This window comes from Rhinatrema bivittatum, chromosome 5, assembly GCF_901001135.1.
Source record: "Rhinatrema bivittatum chromosome 5, aRhiBiv1.1, whole genome shotgun sequence".
NCBI lineage: Eukaryota > Metazoa > Chordata > Amphibia > Gymnophiona > Rhinatrematidae > Rhinatrema > Rhinatrema bivittatum.
The window spans coordinates 68410848-68436833 of NC_042619.1; the positions used below are offsets into that span (position 1 = coordinate 68410848).

Genomic DNA, 25986 nt, shown 5'->3' on the forward strand with positions numbered 1-25986 from the left:
CAGAGGCCAGAGTTAAAGCCACAGGACAGCTGCCCAAGCTCTTAGCTCATCCCAGCGTGAGGGGGGACGAATTGTTCCATCCCACCCCTTGAGGAGTCAAGGGGTGCACAGCATCCAGCAACCTCTGGGAGGCAAGGGGGGGGGGGGTGTCGAAAGTTGGGATGGGCTCAAAGGCTGCCAAGGAAAACGCAGAGCTGTGCACAAGTTCCCTACAGCTGAAGCAGCCATGGTTGGGGAACAACTGGATGTGGGTAGCTCAGCAAGGGGAGCGCGACAAGGGAACAATGGAGAGTGGAATCCTGCAGGTGCCGGCAGCGTCTCGCAGCCCCTCAGTGGGCTGGATGGGTACCTGGGCAGGATTCCCTGGTTTGACCAAGCAGTTTTACCATGCTGGTGGGGGGGGGGGGGGGGGGTGTCCAGCTGGGGGAGCTCAGCAGGGCAGCCACCTGGCCCCCTCTCTTTTCCCCAGCCACCAAGCCAAGTCACACCTTGGAGATCAGCCAAGTTCGTGCCTCCTGGATGTCTGGATGGTGGCTCTCCCAGCTTCTCCCACAACATGCCAATGCAGAGCTGGCAGTTTTGGGGCATGCCCATACCTGGCTCATGCTTCATGGCTCAAACACCTTGGCCTCAGCCACAAGATGGTGGCACATTGTTACTGCACCACTACCTACAGGGGTCTCTACGATACCCTTCACTTTCCTCACAGGGGGTTCCCTCAGTTCCCATTGTGCAGCACACTTTAGGATCAGCTGCTCCAGCCCTGGCCATTCCTACACCTTGTACAGAAGCCTTCCCTGACCCAGCTCGAGCTCTTTCACCATGAACACTGGTAGGAGCGATGACATTCTTGCCCTCAACACTACTCCAGATCCCTCCAGCGACCCATCAGCAGCGGTGCAGGCACCTGAGGGTGAGTCTAACAATATTACCTCTGGGGTTGAAGGGGTGAAGGCACAGGGGGCCACTCAAGTAGTCGAAAGCATGAAGGTCCCCAGGTATAAACATAAGCACAGAGGCAGGAGACACTCTCCTGGTTCTGACACATCTGGCAGCAGGGGTTCCTCCTCAGTGTCATTCTCTGGGTCCCAGAGTTCCTCAATTGTGGAGAAGGCTAGAAGCTCTGCCACAGTGGAAGCAAGGCTACCCACTTTGGGTACCATGAAGCAGCTTTGGCAGGGTGTTCCACGTTCCCTCCGGTTTCATGTTAGGTGCCGTCAATATGGAGACATCTTTCTTTCTTTCTTTATTTATTTGATGAGTTTTATATACCGTTATTCGGTTGAGCCATCATAACGGTTTACAAAAGTGTACAATACCTTGTAACTGAGCATTAGTAAGAACAGTAAACAGATTCTTAACAAATGTGTAGAAAAACATAGACATTTGAACCATTGAACAGTCTTAGCAAATGGATATCAAGTCTAGGAAGAGATTTAGACTACTGGAAGGGCGCATAATGGGAGACAGTTCCCAAAAAAGGGCACAGATGGCATGAGCCACCAACAGCCGCTAAGAGAATCATGAGGAACATTAATAATTGGGTTTTTTCCTTTGTGCATCTAGCATCCATGATTGGATGGGTAGATACTTTGCATCATATGGCTTTGTGGTCCTATTTGGATGCCATTGTTAGCGCGCACTTGGAGTATGAAAGATTTGCCTGGCTCAACTATGATGAGCGGTATAGAGAGCGAATGGCCGACACACCGAACATGTCATGGGGCTATTACGACGTTGAGTTGTGGCTCACCAATATAACCAGTAGAAACTCGGACGTGGATGCAAACAACTGGCCATTTCAAGCCCAAGGGAATTCGCAAAGCTAGGGCAAGCAGAGAGCACATTTAATAAAGACTTAATAAAGAGGGTTTTCTCATACAGGATTATAAATGCAAGCACATTTGTACCATTTTTGCGGCAGGACACCTAGCTATCAAATGTTCCAGGAAGGGTTCTGGGGCAAGAGGCAAGTGAAGTGTTCCATAGAGCCCCATCTCCAGTGCTTTGGTTGGTGTTGGAGAGAAGCTTGAAACTCTACCCAAACCAGCAAGCCATCACTGTTCTGCATGAAGGTTTTAAAAAGGATTTTAAGATCCCTTACCAGGGCCCTCTGGTCACAACCCATTACAGAAACATGTCCTCTGGAACTCAATTTGCTCTTGTGGTAAGGAAAAGTTTGGCAACTGAACTGTCCTTAGGTAGGATTGCAAGCCCGTTACCACATTCACCTTTTGCAGACATGATTGTCCCACCACTTACTATAGTGCCAAAGAAAGAGATAGTTAAATATAGGCTGATCCACAACCTATCTTACCCAGATGGCAGTTCTATTAACAATTTTGTCCCTCAGGAGTCATGCACAGATCAGTATGCATCATTTGACAGTGCGGTGGATCTCTTCAGGGAGTGTGGGGAAGGGTCACTTGTGGTGAAGGCTGACAGAGTCCACACCTTATGTTTCCTCCCCATACACCCAGATAGCTTCCCTCTGCTTGGCTTCTTCTTCAAAGGTGCTTTCTACTTTGATAAGTGCATGCTGATGGGCTGCTCCATATCATGCATTTATTTTGATGCATTTGGCACCTTCCTACATTAGGAGCTGTGTTGCGTCCATCGGTCTCAGACGGCTTCAACCTCTGTGCCTCACCTTTCTTCCTTCTCTCTCCTCAAGCCTTGGGAAGATGGCTGCTGCCATGTCTTCATGCCACTCTCTCCGGTGTCCCCAGATCGGCAATGGCGACGGTATTCACCATGATTTTCCTGAGGGCCTCCCAGGGTGCGCGCATGCGTGCATGCCACCCACGTCTTTATCTATGTCATGGCGGGAACCTCAGGGGCGTCCCCTCCGAGTGACATCATCACATCCTGGTATTTAGCCTGCCCTTCGTTTGCTAACAAACTGAGTTAGCAAGGACTGGACTGCCTCTGGTCTAAGCTGCTCTGCTGCTTTCTAGCTGCCGCAGGACGCTCTCTCTGCCCTTCGGGGTATTCCTTCACTAACCTGGGTACCCGCTTCTCGGGGGCCCTTCTGCTCTATTTCAGGTACCTATCTTGGGATACCGGGTACTCGCTCCTCGAGGGCCTGCTCTACCTAATCTGGTGCCTGGCACTGAACTACTTCTGCCTGACAGGACCTTCAACAATACAGCTTCTCCTTCAGTGAGTACTAACACCTTTTCAGTCTGTCTCACCTTCAGCTTCAGCGCTCCATGTCTACATCTGGGACCTGTCCCTGTTCTGCTTCGCTGCCTACCATCTACCTGAGTGTGAGACTGGTCTCCTTTGCGGAGGACCCCTGGACTACTTCTGTTGGGTTATCTTCACCTCTGTCCGCTCCCCGGGCAGTACCATCGAGCTGTACAATAAATACAACTTCTCTGTGTCTGCGTGTATAGAGTCTAGCCTAGTACAGTGGATCCTCACGGGGCTCCTCCCCATGGGAGTAACCATCACTTCAGTACCCAAGAATCCACTCCAACATCTCATAACCATAACAAGCTGTTGCGATGTACGAGTTTGATGAGTGCGGACACTACCTTGACAATTTCCTATTTGTCAGCTCCTGCAATACAGGTATGTGTTTCCAGCTATTTGAAGGTGTCCATAAGCTGGCATGCTCCTTTGGAGTCCCTCTTGCCACCAACAAGTCTGAGCTGCCGACCATTGTTTTGATGTTTCTCGGCATCGAGCTGGAGTCCACGCTGATATTCTCCAGACTCCCAGCCAATAAACTACTGAAGCTGTCTTTGCAGGTCCACGACATAGGCCAGAGCTGTAAGATAACCCTGGCATGCACTCAGTCCCTCATAGGAAGCCTTGATTTTGCATGCAGGGTCATCCACATGAGGCGGGTGTTCCTGCACAGATTAATAATGGCAGCTATGACAGTCAGGAAGAAGCATTACAGGATAAGGATCACATACTTATAATGGGAGGATCTGGAAGCATGAGAGTGGTTTCTAGCCAACTTTAATGGTACCGTGGTCTGGCTTCCCCCACCTATATCTAGTTCTGACCTGCAACTATTCGCTGATGCCTCTGGGGGTATTGGGTTTAGACTATACTGCCAGGGATCATGGTGCATGGAAGCATAACCAAATAATTGGACCTACTTGGGCATTACATTGAGTATCACCTTCCTGGAGCTTTTCCCTATCGTGGTGGCACTGCACATTTGGGGGCGACCATTTAGCTAACAGAAGGGTGGTATTCTGGTGTGACAAACATGTGATAGTCCATATTATTAATCACCAATCCTCTAAGTGTGTTCTTGTCTCTGAACTTCTGAGGGAGATAGTCTTCAGGTGTCTACAGTTAAACATAGTAGTGCATGCATGGCACATTCCCAGTCTGCAGAATAAGCTTGCTGATTGTTTTTCTTGTTGCAAGTGGGAAGAGTTTTGGAGGCTGGCACTGCATGCAGAGGAGTCAGGAGTACCTGGCTGAAACACCTTTGGACCATTGGACCGAGGATGCACTCAATTTATTTGTGCCAGTTCATTGCACTTTCCATCTGGAAAGTCTACATGAGGGGCTACAATGCTGTCATTTAATCTGGCTGCCTCAGACTAACTACAAGGCCCCATATCATCCCACCATGTAGTGGAATATGTGGTCCAGGCTTGAAGAGACAGAATGTCTAGGGCAGGGGTGGGCAAGTCCATTCCTCGAGGGCTGCAAACTAGTCGGGTTTTCAGGATACCCCTAATGAATATGCATGAAATAGATTTGCATACAACTGAGGCAGTGTGTATGCAGGTCTCTCTCATGCATATTCATTAAGGATATCCTGAAAACCCGACTAGTTTGCGGCCCTCGAGGACCGGAATTGCCCACCCCTGGTCTAGGGGCTCTATGCAGGCTAATTTAGCAGATTTTGCATTCTTTGCCAAAGCACAGTGCTGGCGTAACCCTGTCAAGGGCTTTACTGTTAAGAGTTCTGTGAACTGGGCCAGATCCAAACCAGCTGCTCCCAATGATTGCAGACCAATACTCCATTATCACCTCTTGCAGTTATGACACGCTTTTGCCAGTGCTAGTATCATGCTTTTTTGAGCTTGCCCTATTCCACGCTGCGTTCTTCAGTGCACTCAGGGTGAACGAGTTAGTGGCAGCATCAAGTTGTGAGTGCAGCATGTCTGGCCTTTGGGCCTCAGATGTCTCAGTCTCCAATGGACGGTTGATGCTCAAAATCAGAAGTTCAAAGACAGACCAGCTGGGGCACCATGCAGTAATCACACTCGTGATGATTATTGCGTACTCCTCCTCTGTTAGGCCATCCGGTGGGGTGCAGTTCTTGATACACTCTAATTTACTTCCACTGAGTACATACCAATTTAGGGCCATACTCAGACGTGCACAATATGTGGCAGGAATGCAGGCAGAGCAGTTCAAAATGCACTCCTTCAGAAACTGGGCAGCATCAAGAAAGGCCGCGTCTGGCTTCCCCAATATAGCAGTCAGAACATTGGCAGATGGCAATCCCCAGCTTATATCAGGCAGTTGGATGGGGCTCCTGGCCATTGCGTGTCCTAGCAGCCTAGCCCATCAAGGGCTTTGGGCTTACACGCTTGACCTACCTATTTGTTGTCGTTTCATTCTAGATCTTCACCAGCAACGAGGGATGGTATGGATCGCGGGACATTTGGTCATGTCTTGGGCAGCAAGAGTGCCCTGGGAATGCATTTGGGTTTAGCCCCAAGTGGCATGATGGTGCGACGGTTAGGCAAAAGAGGAATGCATTGGGATCAGCTCATCCTGCTTCTGCAAAACCTGCTGGTCAGATTGGCTCCACCGGAGGTACTTATACACTGGGAGTCAATGATCTGGCCAGCAGTTAATCAACAACGATAGGAACAACATTGCTTTCATCACAGCACTTATGTTCCGCACGAGGATCTTGTGGTCTGGGATCATTTCCAGGTTAGTAGCATGCTATGTAATAAAGCTTTAACGGGTATTTTTAAGTAGTCTGGAATGATGTTAGTATGAGCACACTAAAATGATCATGTTCATGAATGTAAATGAAGGTATATCATATACAAATGAAGTCTTAGTATGTGCAAGGTAAACAGTGTGATATGCCTTTCCAACACCCTATTTAATGAATACTTAATAAGAACCTGAAATTTAACATCTGCCTCTGACCAGGTGTTAACTTGCTAACAATCATAATATTGAAAGTGTTCATTTGACTACAAAGAGAAGGTCTGAAAAATAAAAGCCATGTATAGAGGATGAAACTGCAAAAGTGTGTCTATTGGCCACTCACTATGAATACATTTGAGCACATTTCTCTTTGCCAAACTGTATTATAGCCAGCACACTGCTTTTTCAGGAATTCGTACACACATGCACATATTCACACAACAAATATTTCTTCTGAAACAAAACAATTTCAAAATACAAAAACTCTTCAAGCATTGCTCCACATGTCACAATAAAACAAGGCACATTGGTTTCATAGTGATATGTAAATGAACAGTCTCCAAGGCACTGACATGATTGTCATGATTACTGCTATCGTTGGGTGATGAACCTTTTTGAAAATTCAGAGTATTGCTTGAAGCATTTTACTTATGGACTTGGCCTTAGAAGCAGTCCTGTGTTTTTTCACTTATGTCTGCATCTCAGTACTCCAGACCAAAAATGTCAGGGCCCATGTTGGTTATTGTCTGAATCCAATTCCTCTTCCACCCACCCCCCACCCTCACCATCATCAAAGCAGAGAGCGATGTTGCAGGTACATCCAAAGCATCAAGGCTTATTGGTTAAGGGTAGTAATCCCATGCCTTCTGTTAAGGGTAATAACTGCTGCTCCATGTAGTTTACCCCCATTCTTATCAGTTCCCCAGACCCTAAGAGTTGTTGGTGGTTGTTGTCTGATTCCACCTTCCCTTTTCCCCCTTCCGTTGAAGCAGAGAGAAATATTTCAGTTGTATCAAAGCATCAAGGTGTATTGCTTAAAAGTAGTAATCACCACACCAACAAGTTATGCCCATGCACCCTTTTCTTCATGTCCATCCTCTAGTCTTTAGGGAGCCACAGTGTATATCCCATGCCCCTTTGACTATTTTCAAGGGTGTTAGAGGAGACATACTGACACACACACTTGAGAATTAAAAAAAATACATGAGCCTTTATTTACACAAGTCAAATATATATTTCAAGCAACAGGTTACTAGATGACTGAATGGATTAAGAAACGTACTGATTAATACATGAAAGTTGTTGAAATGGAAATTATGTATCACAAACCCCTAATTAACATGTTTTAAATGTTGTGTTGACCTAGAATATGAATGTTGATTTTGTAAAGTATTGTGATCTTCTCTTGGAATGACGGTATATAAAAGGCCTAAACACACAAATCAATCAATCAATCAATTAACTAACAGATGGAAAATATCTTTGCTGCCATTGACATTTTTATTTTGGCTAAAGACCACTCTAGGCATTCAGAGGACTGAGGCCATACAGCAGCCTGAGCTTCAAAAGCTTCTATGAGCTCACCAATTGTTTTGTTTTGAGTCTGTAATATTTTTTTCTCGGCTATGAGTCTCTAGTAGACTTTGTGTCCCAGTCTTTGCAGTGCTTACTCTACAGAGTAGTCATAGAGGGAGAAATTTCCTTTCTGAGAAAGAAACCCAGATTAGGTTTACCTCTTCCATGTTCCCTTCTCCCCTTGACCACATCCTTTCACAGCATTCTCTGAAAACTTTACTGACACAGAAAACAGAAGGTTATAAACGTACTTGTTCAGTTTTCTGATCTCCTGGAACTCTGCTCTCTTTGGACCTTCTCTCTCCTAGAAACTATTAGCTCTCACACATCCTCCCTCAGCACTAACAACCCCCACATATCAAACTTACCAGTATTCCCTTTGTAACCAAGCAGGAGAAGCTAAGAGAGAAAGGGAATGGAGTATACTCAGTTTACTATGATCCTGCTATTTACCTTACCATCAGTATAAAACTTGGTCATGCTACTTAGTAAATGCTTTTTGGGTTTCTGTGCACCATAACAATGTGGGCACATGTTCAGTCTTATTGAATAATTAACTGAAGGGGCAATAATAAAAACTTCCTGCTTTGGTGCAAACTCAGGGGGTCATTTTCCAAGTGGATCGCATGCGATAAGGGATGTTTCGCACGCGAAAAGTCCCTTATCGCGTGCGATACCAAGATCGGGATGGAGTCGGGGCAGCGTCAGCCCTGGAAGAGGAGTCGTCGGGGTGGCACAGGGGCTGATGCCGCGAAGACTTCGCCTACAGTGAAAGGTACGCTGCGTTTTCGCTGCCAATTTCGCGCCGAATAACTACACCTTTTATGGTGTAGTTATTTGGCGCAATGCCAGCAGCGATCGCAGGACCGCCCCCCGTTTCACCTCCCCGCCCCCTGTTACCACGCGATTCAAAGAGCCTGGCAGTATTAGTAAATCCAGCCCTTAATGGGTACTTTTACCCACAGGGTTTCCATCAAAAGTCCATACAACATTTGATTTGATTATTGCTCTTGGAAAAATTACCCACAGAGATTGTGCCTGTTTTCTCTGTCTGTAATTTTTCAGTCAGAAATTATGCAGATAGGTTTGAATAATCAAACCTAGGACCTGATTTTTAAAAGCATTTACTCAAATAGGAACTGGGTTTTTACTCAAGTAAATGCACTTTACTCGGTAGTAAGTGGGCTTTTGAAAATTGCTACAGTATATGCCATTGAATTGACTGTAGGATTTACTCACATAAGTGCTCTTTACACGAGTAAATGGCTTTTGAAAATTGCTCTGATAGTATGTTACATTTACGCACGTAACTCCTTTGAAAATGCACCTGCAAGTGTGTAGTCCCTCTCCCTACCTACACCCCTACACTCCACAGGTAAAAGTAATCACATTCTTGACCAATATGATACAAACTTAGATTGTAAGCCCTCTGGGAACGGGGAAAATGTCAATGGCACCTGAGTGTAATGCACTGAAATGTGTCTGACAAGTTACAAAAGGTAGAATATAAATCAGAAGTAAAATATGCATACTTTAACCAGTGGACAAGTTAGGCATTGATGAAAGCCCAATTTCCCTAGGTAGAAATCTATTTTATTATTGCCCACTAAGTGGAATTCTATTGTGCATGTAGATTTTTCAGATTGCCTTATTGGGTGGCTGGGCATCCTCCGATGGCTTGGTCCACCAGGATCCTGAGTGCTGGTCTGTATGTCTGCAGGTTGCCTGGTAAAGGAGAGAAACAATGAGAGGGGAGGGGCTGGATTTGGGAGCAGAGGGGCTCTTTTCTTCTCTACTCAATCTGTTCCAGGCTCTGCCTCATTGCCTCTCCTTCCGTTGCTGCAGGCTGCCTGGGAGGGGATGGAAGGGCCTGGAGCATGAGGCAGAAGGCTGTTCCCTCCTAAGCCCTGGGTGCCAGTGCCTAAGGAGAGGAGGTGCAAGGAGCAGTCCTCCAGCCAGTGAAGGGGGGGACAGTGCTCTCTTGGAGGGCTTAGCGACAAGAGGAGAGTACTAGAGTCATCCCTGCAGGGAAAAGATGGAGAGAGAATGTGTGTGTGGAGGGTGGAGTGGAAGAATTTTGATGCACGACCCACCCCCCCAATTCACACTGAATCCCAGGGTGATCACAACTCAAACGTTTGCAGACATGAATAAGTGCAGAATAGGGTTGGAGGGTGGGTTTGCTGTTTCAGACTATATACAGACATTCAATGGAAGTGTATCTGGACCTGGTAGTGCCCTCTGAAGTAGTATAAGTGCTGATCCTGTTCATAAAAAAAAGAGAGAAATCGGGTTATAAAACTTACCAGCTATGAAGGAGAAGCATACAGCTGACAAGACATGTTTGACTTGTGGCAAACTGAGAAATCTAAGTAGTGAAATATGTTTAGAAAATGGGCAAGTGGGTCAGCCAGGAGTGTGAGGACTTTAACTAATAGTAGCTACTAGCCACAGGCATAGCAGTAAGGTGAGGAGGAGAGAGGGAGACTGAGATACTGGTGGATGGTATATGGCCCCAGGCCGATTCTTTTTTCCCCCCACAATTTGCGACTGCTCCTATTTATCTTGAAGTTCAAGGGGGAACTACCAACAGAGCTTAAAGGAAATTGAAAGCCAGGCAGCAGCCCCTAAAATTGGAGTAGTGCTGACATATAACAACATTGGTTTGAACTTAAGGCACAAGTAAATTATCCTGCCATTGTATGTGGTACTTCTTATGCTATATTTGGAGCCTAGAATGAAGTTCTAAGCTGTGTACGTCAGCAAGAATATTGAGGTATTAGAAAGGTTGCAGAGAAGGATAGATAAATTAATTCAAGGGGAGAAGAGATGGCCCCACAAAGAAAGGTTTAAGAAAAAAGGCCCTTTTTCTTTATAAGGTTAAAAGGGGCCACAGTAAATTGTATAAATATATAAGGCTATAAAACTGATGGCCAATGGTCCTTGCTGTAAAGCATATGAGGACAGATTAAAAGATCTAAACATTTATACTATAGAGGAAAGGTGAGATAGGGAGATATGATGGAGACATAAACACCTTCAAGGTATCCTTACACAGGAGGCTGACCTCTTCTAATGAGGGGTCATGGGATGTGGGCTAAAGGGGGTAGACACAGCCATAATCAAAACGTAATATTTCTTCAACGAGAGGGTGGTGGATGCTTAGAATAGCCTCCCAGTGGAGGTAAGGACGATATCTGAATTCAAGAAAGCATGGGACAAGTACAGGGGATCTCTGAGCAGCTTTATTAAGGGAAGACTAGACAGGCCATTTGATATTATTATGACTTCTTATTTCTATGTTTCTATAAACTGCCTTTATTTATTTAAAATTGTTTAGCCCATGTTATCTACCATTCTAGATGGGTAACAGAGAACCATATGTAATTCAAAACATATAGGCCACAAATGTAATAAAACTCTCATCGACTTCTCAAATAATTTTCAACTCCTATTTAAATCCCTGTCTTGAATAGACTGTTCCTTGCATGCATAATACAAATGCACATCAGATCTCATTACATAAAGCAGATTCAAATGCATGCATGAACAATAATGACTTTTGTTGTTTCCTAAAGCTCCCGCATTGCTTTTTGTCTTTAACCCATTTGCAAAGCATTGCAGTGCACTGGACCTGCTACATCGAGTGCCGTCTCTATCTTCTCTGCCAATTGTAACGCCTACACTACCAAGATAGCCAACAGATTACCCCCTACTTAAACTCAGCCAGTGTCTTCAATATGGAGCTAATACTTACTGGAATTTCAGTATTCTTGGCCTTATGCATGAATCATCTCTCAATCTCTCTTATTCACTTTTCACTTCACTTTTTCATCTCTTGTTCTGCTAAGTCATCTTGTTTCTTCCTCATCCAATTCTTCAATCACTCCTCTCCCTTTCTCCCTTCAGTATTTTAATCCTCTTCCCACTCTCACTCTTTTCTTCTTCGGTATTTCTCTCATCCCTTCTGTCCTTCCCTTTCTTCACACTCAACCTCTTTTTCACTTTTACTTCTCCTGCACCTTCCCTTTCCCACTTTCCATCCCTCTTGCCCTTTGCCTTTCTGTCTTCCCACCCTCCCTTTTCTTCATTCTTACCCCTCCTTTCTTTCATGATTTTCTCCTGCCTCCTGCACCGCACTGTACTGGCCTTCATTGCTGAAGTTGCTACATGACTTGGTTTATTGTGAATGTCGGAGTGCTGACAGAAGACATTAGTTGCAGCACTGCATGACATTAGTGATGTAGGAGCTTGCCAGGTGGAGCAGGGGTCGTAAAGAGTTTGGCAGCATGACTGCAGAGAGAAATGTTGTAGAGCGATACAGCAGCATTCCAGTAAGGCTTGAATGCTGGTCATAGAGAGAGGGGCAAGGAATTAGGGAGACCTGGGGCAGATATGACTAAAGTCACACTGATGTCAGCTTCCAAAGAGCCCCTCTTTCTGACAGAGCTGAAAGAGGTGATCCACCCATTGGATAAACTTGAGCTACAAGAAAGCCTCCTGCTTTTGTGCCTATGCTTCTCTTTTGTGCCCTGTACCTCTAGCTCACCCTAAGGTGCCCCAGCCCAATTCTTTACCCAACAGGCAGTGCATAACTCATCTTCCACCAAGGCTGGCACATGTGGCTCTGTCATATTTTCATGATGTCCAACTGCTTCCATAACTGCCTCCAGAAACACCTCTAGAGTTTGTATCCATGATTTAATGGAACACAGTCAACATGGATTTACCCAAGGGAAGTCTTGCCTAACAAATCTGCTTCATTTTTTTGAAGGGGTTAATAAACATGTGGATAAAGGTGAAACGGTAAATGTAGTGTATTTGGATTTTCAGAAGGCGTTTGACAAAGTCCCTCATGAGAGACTTCTACATAAACTAAAAAGTCATGGGATAGGAGGCGATGTCCTTTTGTGGATTACAAACTGGTTAAAAGACAGGAAACAGAGTAGGATTAAATGGTCAATTTTCTCAGTGGAAAAGGGTAAACAGTGGAGTGCCTCAGGGATCTGTACTTGGACCGGTGCTTTTTTAATATATATATATAAATGATCTGGAAAGGAATACAACAAGTGAGGTTATCAAATTTGTGGATGATACAAAATTATTCAGAGTAGTTAAATCACAAGCAGACTGTGATACATTACAGGAGGACCTTGCAAGACTGGAAGATTGGGCAACCAAATGGAAGATGAAATTTAATGTGGACAAGTGCAAGGTGTTGCATATAGGGAAAAATATTCCTTGCTGTAGTTACACGATGTTATGTTCCATATTAGGAGCTACCACCCAGGAAAAAGATCTAGGCATCCTAGTGGATAATACTTTAAAATCGTCGGCTCAGTGTGCTGCAGCAGTCAAAAAAGCAAATAGAATGTTAGGAATTATTAGGAAGGAAATGGTTAATAAAACGGAAAATGTCATAATGCCTCTATATCGCTCCATGGTGAGACCGCACCTTGAATACTATGTACAATTCTGGTCACCGCATCTCAAAAAGATATAGTTGCGATGGAGAAGGTACAGAGAAGGGCAACCAAAATGATAAAGGGGATGGAACAGCTCCCCTATGAGGAAAGGCTGAAGAGGTTAGGGCTGTTCAGCTTGGAGAAGAGACGGCTGAGGGGGGATATGATAGAGGTCTTTAAGATCATGAGAGGTCTTGAACGAGTAGATGTGACTCGGCTATTTACACTTTGAATAATAGAAGAACTAGGGGGCATTCCATGAAGTTAGCAAGTAGCACATTTAAGATAATCGGAGAAAATTCTTTTTCACTCAACGCACAATAAAGCTCTGGAATTTGTTGCCAGAGGATGTGGTTAGTGCAGTTAGTGTAGCTGGGTTCAAAGAAAGATTTGGATAAGTTCTTGGAGGAGAAGTCCATTAATGGCTATTAATCAAGTTTACCTAGGGAATAGCCACTGCTAATAATTGCATCAGTAGCATGGGATCTTCTTATTGTTTGGGTAATTGCCAGGTTCTTGTGGCCTGGTTTGGCCTCTGTTGGAAACAGGATGCTGGGCTTGATGGACTCTTTGTCTGACCCAGCATGGCAATTTATTATGTTCTTATGTTATCTCTGTGCTAGGTCTTGCATTGGGGAAGAACCCATAAGAACATAAGAATATAAGAAATTGCCATACTGGATCACACCAAGGGTCCATCAAGCCCAGCATCCTGATTCCAAAAGAGGCCAAACCAGGCCACAAGAACCTGGAATTACCCAAACACTAAGAAGATCCCATGCTACTGTGTATTACCTGAAGACAAGAATGCCCCTAGTACCCCAAGGTCCTGATCTCAGGGCACCCCCAAATAAGTCATGTCTACAGAGTTAAGTCATGGGGGGCATCATGTCTATAACAGCTGTGAAGGGACTTGCTGCAAATTCCCAGGGGAGAACTTAAGTGCCAACCAACCTAATAAGGCCTCCAAGCAGGTACCTACAATGAAACTAGAGGCTGCTAACCTGATCTGGGGGAGCAGGTAAACATGTCTTTGTCTGAGAAGAAAGACTGGGGCTCGCCTTGCCCACTCGCCATCCATGTTCAAGCTGGATCACTGCTAGGGGTTTTGAGCCTGAGGCCCCTGTTTCAGATGGGACCAAAGGCTTCTGCTATGTATGGCTGGGGCTTGCTTATCCCGAGATCCAGCTCCCTTCCTTCAATTCTGGATTTCCCAACCTGCACCTTCTTTCCTATATTCCATGCCAAAATACTACCATACATGTTGTTGGTCACTGGCAAGGAAACAGTTACCTACCTAGAAATCCCATCATCTGAATAGCCAACAGCCCAGAATTCTGGCTGCTGGGACATGGAAACATAGAACCCATCCCATCCTCTTCTATAGTAATCCAATCTAGAGATTACAAATATATGAACCAATATTTTTAAATCCTGAATTTGAGGTAAAGGGAACCATTGATGAATATAACATTAGGACAAAATGAATTATTTAACAATGGAGGAAATATATGGAGTCATAATGAGTTTGGAGTCAATTTGGGCACTAAGCGTTGTGACATCATCCTTAGTAGGGATAGTGGTTTTGAGTATAGCTGGAGATAAACCAAGACAATTGTTGCAATGATATATTCAAACTGTTTCTGATTTGCCACATGACCCAGACAGTTCTAAAAGGCTGAAAATGAGAATGACTTCCACAAAAGAGGCAGTGGTACTTTGGATATCATCTGCATAGAAAGATAGATAAAATATACAGCCTTGAATTTAGGTAGCGAGAGGGGAAATAAATGTGTTAAAAAGAAGTGGGAAATGATGAACCCCCGGGGAACACTGAAAAGTAGTATCTTTTGATCAGACACTTGTTCTTTCCACTCAAGTTGAAAAACTTAAGTTGTTTAAATAGGAGTGAAACCATGCCAAGCTAAATCAGCCCAGTTTCCTCAAGTCAGGCAAGAAGAAGCCCATGGCTGATGGTGTCAAAGGCAGCGCTCATGTCCAAAAAGAATATTGGAGATCAGACAGAGGCTAGATTGAATCTATTCTTCGACCAGCTACAGACCACTCAAGGTGCCACATAATTCACTGGAAATTACACAAGCCATGTGAAAGACGAGAAAAGCTGAATATACATGGAGGAAAACCTTTTTTATTCTCAGATAACAAGACATATACCAAGATAGATATGTGCAGTCATTTCATTCATTGTATTTACTATGCACACATAACTTTTTTTTGTGCATAAAATTGTACTTACACCAAAGGGCAGCTAACTTCAAACCAAGGTTACACATATGAAAGTGAATTTCAAAAGAGATATGAATGCCAAAATCAGGAGATGCGTGAGTCCACCTGATTTTATAAACCGTCCACATGCACACACAAGTACCAATGTGCCAATATATTGCATCAAGAAAAAAAGGAGGGAATGTGGGTGGTGCATGGGTGTTCCAGGGCAGGGCCAAGAGACATACGTGCATGTACCTATGCACCTGGGCGCACACCCAGATCTAATTCAGCACAAAGTTACTTCTGCTATAGATGAGATGTAAGTCAGAATAAAACTATTTCTAGCCACAAATGAACTGATTTAAGAGTCTGGGTTAACTGGGGGGAGCGCAGGCTAAAGAACCAGGGGGTCTGGAGGACCTAGTTGTAGACTGGGCAAACTGGTGGATGAACTGGTGAAACTGGTCATAGCCTGGATGTGCATCTGTTATAAAATTCCCTCCCCTGTGTGTCCCAGAGCTGACTTACACTGCTGTGCACGTACACGCTTAAAATTAGGAGCACACATACACGTATTTTATAAGATGCATGTGTAAGTCTGCGCAGGATAGACACTTGCCACATATCTGGCCTGCACACCCCTTTTAAAGTTGCCACCATAATTTAGAATAAGACAAATGGAAACAAAGTAAAAAAAACCATGATATGCCTAGTGAAGACACATGATTCGGTGTTTTCTATAGCTGGCCCAATGCTCTGGATTGTCATCTCAGCTGAAATCCTAGAGGAAATAGAATATTTGTCATTCGGAAAAAAGGTTAAGGCTTTCCTTTTTATTTAGAACTTTGTGCCAGACAATGGATTTAATTGATTCCATTTGTGTAATTTTATTGCATTTTGCTTGACTGTTGAGTTCACAGTAAGATTGTATTTTATGTTTCATGAATGTAATCTACTTAGTACAAGCTATTTAGATGGGTAGAAAAGAAATGGTGAGATAAACATAAACATAAACATAACCAGTACAATATCATCATCATTATGATATAGATGTATCAATGGTTTGTTCTGATTTTCTTTTGGGGCAAGAACTGCTGAAGTTTTATCGATGAAAATATAGAAGTATTTTCAATGGGAAAAACAATGATGAGAAAAGAGAAAAACTTTTAATGTGTTCACCCAAGAGGCCAATATTCAAGAAAGCTTCTGATGACTAAGTTATCCAGCTAAAGTTATTCAGTGGGATAAACGCCCTGCTGAAGATCCCCAAATACATTTATCCAGGAAGGTCTACCAAGATAGCTTTGCAACCTTACTCTCATTGAGTTAGTTTTGTGCACTTTTAGATTAGAAGATGAAGTTGCATAGTTGTAATAAAGTACAGTAATTCCAATAATGGGTTATTTTCAGAGCAAGTAATGATATTTCAATAGTACAACATACTCCTACTCAATTCAACTTTGAATCATACCATAAACAATATTTTGATATTACCTACAGGAAAAGCACCATGAACTCATTGTTACTGTTATGCACTCTAACGATGCAAATTATGGACATTTGGGGACTCTGTATATTCTGTTGCAAACATGTTTTAAAATGTTTTGGGAATGCTATAACAATGTGTTAGCTAAAAAGTCAAGCAAATGCTGTATCGCATATTCATTAAGTTATCAATCTGATGCTTTTCCAAGTAACAAAAATCCCAATATTTAAAGAGCACAGAGGGCACACATTTAGGTACCTAATAGGATCTGATTCATCAAGGCATTTTGCCATAGACACAGAATGAAAGAAATGCTTTAATGAATCAGGCTCTAAGTTAGGTGCCAAGATTCAGATGATTACATCCACCTACATCTACATAATGACACAGTGAATGACAGCAGATCAAGACCAATATGGCCCATCCAATCTGCCCAGCAGTGCCTTTTAGGGTTGTAACCATTGTTTCTTGCAGGTTACCTCTATGCTTTCTTGTAGATTTGACAGAATCATACCACTGAGGTTTCAGGCTATAACTGCCGTTCAATGCAGGTTACCTCATGCATTCTAAAAAATGCAATGCAGTCATGTCACTGCTTTTTCAACTTTAACTGCTGCTCCATGAAGGTTACCCCACTGTCTTGCTACTAGGGATCCTCTATGTTTGTCCCAAGTTTTTTAAAATTACATTACCATTTTTGTTTCCACCACCTACTTTGGGAAGGTATTCCAGACATCTACCACCTTTTCTGTGAAAAAATATTTTCTAAACTTAGGGCTGAATAAAGATACATAACTATAACTTTAAAACCCTAAAATGGAGGCACCTAAAGTTAGGCTTTCTATCCAGTCACCTAAATTTATGTTCCTAAGTTAAGTGGCTAGTGCTACATATCAGCGCTAAGCATCTCACTTACAGGCCGATACAGTACAGTGCGCTCCGGCGGAGCGCACTGTTAACCCGTGTTTGGACGCGCGTTTTTGATGCGCTAGCTTTACCCCTTATTCAGTAAGGGGTAATAGCACGTCTAAAATGCGCGTCCAACCCCTCCAAAACTAATAGCGCCTGCAACATGCAAATGCATGTTGATGGCCATATTAGTTATTCCCACACGATTCACTAAGTAAAATGTGCAGCCAAGCCACACATTTTACTTTTAGAAATTAGCGCCTACCCAAAGGTAGGCATTAATTTCTGCCGGCACCGGGAAAGTGTACAGAAAAGCAGTAAAAACTGCTTTTCTGTACCCCCTCTGACTTAATATCATGGCGATATTAAGTCAAAGGTCCCAAAGTAAAAAATAATTAAAAATAAAAAAAATAAAAATTTAAAATCGGCCCGCAGCTTGAAAACCGGACGCTCAATTCTGCCAGCATCCGGTTTCCAAACCCATGGCTGTCAGCGGGTTTGAGAACCGACGCCGGCAAAATTGAGCATCGGCTGTCAAATTCACTGACAGCCGCTGCTCCTGTCAAAAAAGAGGCGCTAGGGAAGCGCTAGTGTCCCTAGCGCCTCTTTTTACCGCTGGCCCTAATTTAAATACTGATTCGCCCACTCTCCCGTGAATTTTACTGAATCGGCCTGTTAGTGGGTCATTTATCATTTCATATCAATCAAGCTAGGTAGAGAGTACATTGTACTAATCAACTCCTTTTTTACCTTTCATTGCTCCAAATGACAGAAAATCTTCAGTGATGTCAATTTTGCTGTTCGTACCTCTGACTGTGTTTGTAAAACTGTCCCCCGAAATCTCTCTCTCTCTCTCTCTCGTCCCCACCCCAGATCTTTTTAATAGCTAGATCTAGGCACCTAACTCTTATATGTAGGTCCATAGATCATTTGAACATTGGGCACAAAGTCTAAATAGCAACCACTTACTGACCACTTAACATGTTTGACTCATGTCACTAATGCTGTGGATGACATAGCACAATTTGTAGCCAAAGGATGTGGTTAGTGCAGTTAGTGTAGCTGGGTTTAAAAAAGGTTTGGATAAGTTCTTGGAAAAGTCCATTAATTGCTATTAATCAATTTGAGTCAGGGGACAGCCACTGTAATTACTGGCATCAGTACCGTGGGATCTACTTAATTTTTGGGGTACTTGTAGCCTGGATTGGCCACTGTTGGAAACAGGATGCTGGGCTTGATGGACCCTTGGTCTGACCCAGTATGGCAATTTCTTATAACCTTGTAAATTTGAAAACCTATCGAGTAGATTTAGGATTTGTTTCACTAAACTGTTTTTCCCATAGTTACAGAATGGGAGAAAAGTCTTAATAAATCAGGCCCTTATTTGTTAAATTAATATCGATGGGGTTGAAACTACTAATGTTATGTATTAAATATGTCATCTCTCCTAGTTTATTCTACTACAGAAAGACAATGCCGAAGCATAAAAACATAAAGCAGATATAAATTTGGTTAATTCATTTAACCTTAAATCAAAGTTTTAAGAACTACCATGTACCTGCAAACATCATTTTCTGGTTCCTCCAGTCCAAACTGGGTGTCAAATGCCAACTGTATCCTTGTATTGTCTGCAGAATGTAGCCTCCATGTGAGCAAGAGGTTCCTGGGGTAACTATTTGGAAAGCGAGGACTGTGCACATAGCCATTACCCACAACATGTATGCTCTCTTCTTTCCGGTACAAGTCTGTGAGGTGATTGCTCTCTGTTAGTAATCACAACTTATAGAAATTAGTATTGTTGCCATTGTTGGAAGAAGAAAAAAAAGATTATAATACAAGCAGAATTATTCACTTTCAAATTACGTTATTCAATAGCAAGTTTCATCAGTTCATTACATTTTCCCAACAGAGAATACAAATGTTCTTGACATCAACATAATGATTTTTTTCTATTGATTTTGCTCCAATTAAACTTTTAGATAGCGCATTCTGCAATGTTTACATTATACATATGGTTTCATACCCTTTATTAATAATTTGATACCGATGTAGAGGTAAAATTATCAAGCAGTTAAATAAGCAGAGAGAAAAAGATAAGACAAAAAAAGAAATGCAAATATAAAATGTTAGCTCAAATAATATTTTAAATTTATTGTATTAATACGATTGTTGGAAAATTACTGCACTTATTCGTTTTTTCTCTGCTATGAAACTATGTACTGTAGTAAAGCATTCATTATAGAACAACCATAACTTAGGATGATAGCATCACTTTTAGATTATTAAATCCATTGTTTTAATATTTGTGTTAAACATTGTCTATGCTGAAAATGTAAAAACAAAAAGTATTCTAAACGTTCAATGTTTGGGAAACATTTGTTTTTACAGAAATATTTACAATATAAAACAGAATCCGTGTTGTCCAAAAATTGTTTATTTTTTTAATTTTCCTTATATGGACTTTAGGAGTATTATTTCAAAATAGCTCACAGGAAGATGGAAAAATAAAGATGCAAACTTTATTATAGTCAACTATTTTTCAGAGAGCTTTTTAACACTCATATCTGCAGATTCTTGCCACAAGAACAGATTTTACTGACTCTTCAACCGCCTTCTTGTAATTCAATTATTCTAGCAGTATGACAGCTTGACTTACAAGATGAGACAGTACTCACTAATTAACAAGATTTTCAAAACAATTTATATACTTTTGAATCTGTTTACAATGGTGAGGGTACAATATCTGTTTTCTCATCCATTCCCCTCTGTTGTTTCTTATATATGCTTGTTAACTGTAACAAAAGGCACAAATTGACTCCATGTTCAAACTTTTCAAAATTCTCACAGAGGGCCGGATTTTAAAAGGGTTACGTGTGCCGGGCCTATTTTAAAAAGGCCCGGCAATGCGTGTAAAGCCCCGGGACACGTGTAAGTCCCGGGGCTTTACTAAAGGGGCAGTCCAGGGGCGGGGTGGGGGTGGTCTGGGAGTGGGGCGGGGGCGGGGTGAGAGGCCTCCGACAGAGCGGCCATTGCCACTGTCAGAGGATCGCGTGCCAGCAGGCTGCCCAGAGGCAGGAGCAAAAGGTAAGATAATAATTTTTGTGGGGTTAGAGTAGGGCTAGGGGGGGAAAGGTTAGAGGAAGGGGTGGGAAGGGATTTCGGAGCAGCCTGGGAGGGAATGGAGGAAGGCAGTGCAGCTCGGCACGCACAAGGTGCATAATTGCGCACGCAGACCCCTGATTTTATAACATGCGTGTGCATGTTATAAAATCGGGCGTACATGTGCGCGTGCCGGGTAGCATGTGCACATGTGGGCAGCGCACACTTCTTTTAAAATCTACCCCAGATAGTTTTGCATTTTAGGTGCAAAGAACTATTTTCTCCTTGAGTATATTTATCCAATACAGGTGCAAGTGCAAGCTTAAGTCATCCAAGGAAACAGGTGAGTGATGAACGATCACATTAGATTTGAAACCAAGCTCATGGTTTATCTAGCATTCATGAACTCCATCCTACTATATATCAGTGATGGCAAACTCCATTCCACAAGTGCCACAAACAGGCCAGATTTTCAGGCTATCTACAATAAATATGAGAAAGATTTGCATGCACTGCCTCCATTGTATGCAAATCTATCTCATATATATTCATTGTGGATATCCTGAAAACCTGGTCTGTTTGTGGCACTCAAGGACTGGAGTTTGCCATCACTATACTATACAGAACAGAGAAGTGGACGACATTCACCTTCCTTATCGAACTGCATTGGCTACCAATACAATCACGAATCCTTTTCAAAGCACTTTCCCTCATCCATAAAAGCATTATAAATGAAAACCTCCACTGGATCAACCCTCCTCTCCTTCCTCGCACCTCCACAAGACCCACTCATCCTGCCCTCCAAGGAACACTCCGCACTCCCTCAATCAAATCCACCAAACTTATCTCCACAATGAACAGTTTTTTCCCTAGCTGGCCCTACCCTTTGGAACTCTCTCCCTCCAGATTTACGCACAGAGACATCCATACCTAAATTTAAAAAAAAACTAAAAACATGGCTGTTCCTTCAGGCCTACCCTTCAAACTCTTCCCACTCTACGAAGAATACTTAAAATTTGTGTAATCGAATCAATTAATACTTTTAATAGTCTCTGTCTCTCCTCCCCTGATGTTTAACTCTTCAAATCATGTACTATCCCTGATTAACTTTGTATTATTGACCACTACATTTTTACCGTATAACGTTTCCCACCCTTTGATGAACCCCTGATACTCGTGCAACTTATTCACAGAATTATGTTTGTATTACTTTCTGTTAGTTCCCACTGGATCCATTCCCTCCGGAACTTTATGTAAGCAATATGTTATCGCAGATCTTAATCTTTTTATCACTTTGCCAATGATCCTGTAACTTTGCTTTGCCTTACCAAGAGTCTCTGTACTTTGTATCATATAGTTCTTGTTTTTAGCATCATACTCTGTATCATATAGTTCCTTGTATTTAGCATTGTAGAATAGTGCACTGCATATATCCTGCACATATGTAGTTATAGCACTATGAAGCACTGATTACTGAACTTGCCAGAGAATTATCCAGCACAGATGACATCATTCCTGGAAGGATGGAACTAAGTTTGTTATTCTAACTGATAAGAAGAGGCCTGTGGCCTATAGTGAGAGCAAGCTAAAGTACACATGTTAAAATATATATCGATTGGCTATTAAAGGTAAAGGGTGTGGATTATGCAGATGACTGATAATAGCAGACCCCAGACCCTTTATAAGCTGATGCACATGTTAAGATCTCTGAGCAGATTTTAAACAGACCTTGTACACCTTTGCTTGTACTAAATTCTTTCTGTATTTTTCTGCTCCTAGAGGAATTATCCGCCTTCCTCTATATAATTACCTGTATTAATAAACCCCTTTCTTTATTACCGTCTGAAGCTGGTATTTATTCTGTAATTAGACACAGGGGACGCTCTTCTTTTAACATCTGGAGCCACCGCTGGGATTCATAGGAAAGGATTTGCGCCCCTTTCCTGTGACTTACCGGCTACAGCAGTTTGCGGACCTGCTTAAAGCTTTTGACTACTTAACCAGTTCCACTTAGGGTGACCTGGGGTCATTAGCGTACTTTAGTACTGGCAAGATCGTGAAGTGAGTCCGGTGGCTGCCACGGAGGTCACCATTAAACTCTTCTCACCTTTGGATTCAAGACGTTGATCCATAGGGAGAAGTCCTTCAGTTCATGATTGGGTACGTATGGGATTTAATTTTAATTTTTTTTAAGAAAAAGTGATTGATTTGATTAATGTTTCAGTTATCTATGTCTTCTCTTTTATTTTTTACTATAGTTTGTTAGTCTGCCAGACCTAGTTTAACTTGTAGTTCGTGCTTCTTTTGAATGACATTCCTTACTGTCTGTGGAATCTGCTTTCGAGTACTTTTTTTTTTTTTCCCAGCTATGTGTGTGTATACCAACGAGCTAATTTAGCAGGTTTTGTTCTGTATTATTTCAACCTTTCAGACTTTCACTTCAGTTTGGTGTTCTCGTGCAGATTTTCTGCTCCTCCTCTCCCCCTCCCTTTTTTTTTCTCTCTGCTGTTCCGTTTATTGTAGTTGTAAACCTTCTGCATTCTTTTCTCCTTTGCCTTCACTTTCTTCCCTCTCTCTCTGACTGTTTAATTTGCTCTGTTTAAATGCTGTATGTTTTTCTACTTTCTCCCTTGCATTTCCTTGCTTCTGCTTGCACTTTCTTTGTTTCTTGAGGCGGGAGACGCCTTCCCCCCCCCCCCCTTGCATTCCTTTGCATTCCTGTGCCAAGTGGCGACCGGTTTCTTTGTCTGGTGTTCATCCTTCTATCTGCCACCTCGCTTTCCCTCCTCGCCCCTCCCAACTCGCCCCTCCCTTGTCTTTTCTCCGTGCATGTTGGGTAATTGAGTCATTTTCTTGTGTCTCCTCCCACTCCCTTGTCCCCTTCCGTGGTGCTTGGTGGGAAGTGAAGTTTTGCTAACTGACTCCTTGCTCCTTATCTTAGTGCCTCTCCGTGCCTGTCTGTCCTGGCTCATGCTGAGTCCTCTGGCGGCTGACGTCATGACACCCCTCCCTCTGCCATTCCCTTTATTCCTGTGTTCACTGCTTATTCTTTTCTGTCTGCATTGCTCTGGCCCGTGCTCTGTCTTTACTTGAACATACAAATACACCAATAAATAACTCTTGAACCTTGTGAGCTCTCTCTCTCTCTCTTTTTCTGTTTATTATTGTCCTCTGTCCTGAGCTATCCTTTCCATTGCTCCCAGCTCTGCCTGCACGGCTGACTTTTATGGCATCATCTGCTAGGACATATTTTCAGGATACTACACGCAGGTTATTTCTTGGTTTTAGGTATTATATAGTTCTTACATTTTATTTGCAACAGCTATATTTTCTAAGTTCCGCCCCCGCAGGGCTTTGGCTAGTGCTGAGGCCATCCCTAGTCTCCCTCTCTGGTGGGACAATTTACAGGGTGCCGCAGTTTGCATCTTTTCCTTTCATCCTCCTTGCTCTATACATCCTGGACTTTTACTGTTTTTAGGTTTCATTAAATTCTTTCCTTTCATTTGCCTATGGCCACACCAACATACACATACACACAATAACAAGAGACTCCCTTTTCATACTTTGATCAGTTTAGTTTACTGGAAAGCGTACCCTCCCCTGCACTTTTAGTTTTTTCCTTTCTCTATTTATTCCTGACCAATGTTTGTATAGTACTCTTTCCTACAGGAGTCCGTGATCAGTTGGCTTTGAGGGCATTATCTGCTGCAGTTTGCAGGGATCTGCCTTCATGTTTCAAGCTCACCGCTTGTCTCGCTGTGCGGTGACGGAGATAGGGTTTCTCACAGGAAGGTGATAAAGGCTGTACGTGTGTTTAGTTTAACCATGGATTAGCAAGGAATTGAATGTTACTAAGATAATTCATTGTTCTTGGGACATTGAGTACAACTTGAATTCTTTAGCAGTCAGGATTCTGTCTCTTTCACGGTATACAGTGCTTTGGTCATTGCGCTGGCATACTTACAGTACAGCCCTAAGTCTTTTCTTGCGAATTGGGAAATTGCCTTTATGTATCAGTTACATGTTCTAATTAATGATGTTTCCTCATTTCACAGAGGTGAAGGTTTTCCCCAGCAGCGCAAGAGTTATCCCGGTAACAATGTTTTTGTCATAGGTCTGACTTTCAGGAAAAAAAAAAAAAGAGTGAAAGCTGAATATTAATGAGCACAGCGCCTCCTAGTGGCGCAGCTATATTAAAGAACCAACAGTAGCTTTATGACTGTAGTTTGCTGAATTCATATCAGGATATTTAGTTTCAAATGAGTTGTAATTCCTCTAACCTTTATCTGTTCTCAGATTTTATGTTTCCCCAGGTCAATAGTCGTTGGACCATTTGAAGATTACATTTTCTTCTTTTTCTCAGTTTTTCATTGTTTTTCATTTTTCAACTGATTGTTTTTTGCTTTTTCTTTTGTTTTTATTCTAGATCGATCTAGACATTTTCTCAGTACTTTTTCATGCTTTTTTTTGGCCTACCTTTATTTTTGATTAGGGGTTTGAGCTCATCAGCAGTAAACCATGTGTTTCTTGTTTGTCTTCTGTGTCCTGATGAATGAGTGCCGTTGTGTGTCAAAGTTTAATGTTTTTTGTGATGTGATGTCTGTGGTGAACTCTTCTCCCTAATTAATCTGAATTTGTTTTGCTCTTATGGTAGCTTCTGATCAAGTAACTTACCTACTGTCGAACTGCACGGCTCTGTTTCCTGTCCCTGACGCGCACTAAGCTGAATGACCTGTTTTCCCCCATCTGCATCATTGAATTCAAAGATTATCCTGACTTGGACTGTGAACTGTTTTCAAAGACTGCCATCATACATCGTATTCATTGTTTTTGTCTTGCTCAGATGCTGTTTGGTCCTATTTGCAAATTGCCATTATTTGGACAGAATTAATGCTGGTTTTTCTAAATTTTGTAGTATCTTCCCTGTCTAACTCCAACCTCTTATATCCGTATATGATTATGTAATATGCTTTTCTTCACCCATTATCCGTGTCTATGAAAGCTGCCTTGATTACATTACCCACATACTATATCCCACTGATTGCTCTCTTAGAACGAGATATGCCCCAGTATGGTCAAATGTTTTCTTGAATCCCTTATCCCTGGACAATGTTTTATCCACTATTGGGCCTACAGATGCTTTGTCACATGACTGCACTTGCCTAATGTTTCAACAGCCCTTTTTTCTTTGCCTTCTTTTATTTGTTACTATCAGTTTGCTTTTGTATTTCCAGTTTGGTATTCACTTTTTGCATTAACATGTTTATCCTTCTTTGTGCATTATACTTTTGG

The 25986-nt window shown here is 42.6% G+C and overlaps 1 protein-coding gene across 1 annotated transcript in view; it reads right to left on the reverse strand.

Annotated features, from left to right (window-relative positions):
- The window catches only part of PDGFD (platelet derived growth factor D), a 511595-nt gene that overhangs the window by 206927 nt on the left and 278682 nt on the right, over positions 1-25986 (reverse strand). Inside the window, exon 2 of the mRNA XM_029602427.1 lies at positions 19154-19358. Coding sequence (XP_029458287.1) covers positions 19154-19358 — 205 coding nt within the window. The remainder of the gene's footprint in view (positions 1-19153; positions 19359-25986) is intronic.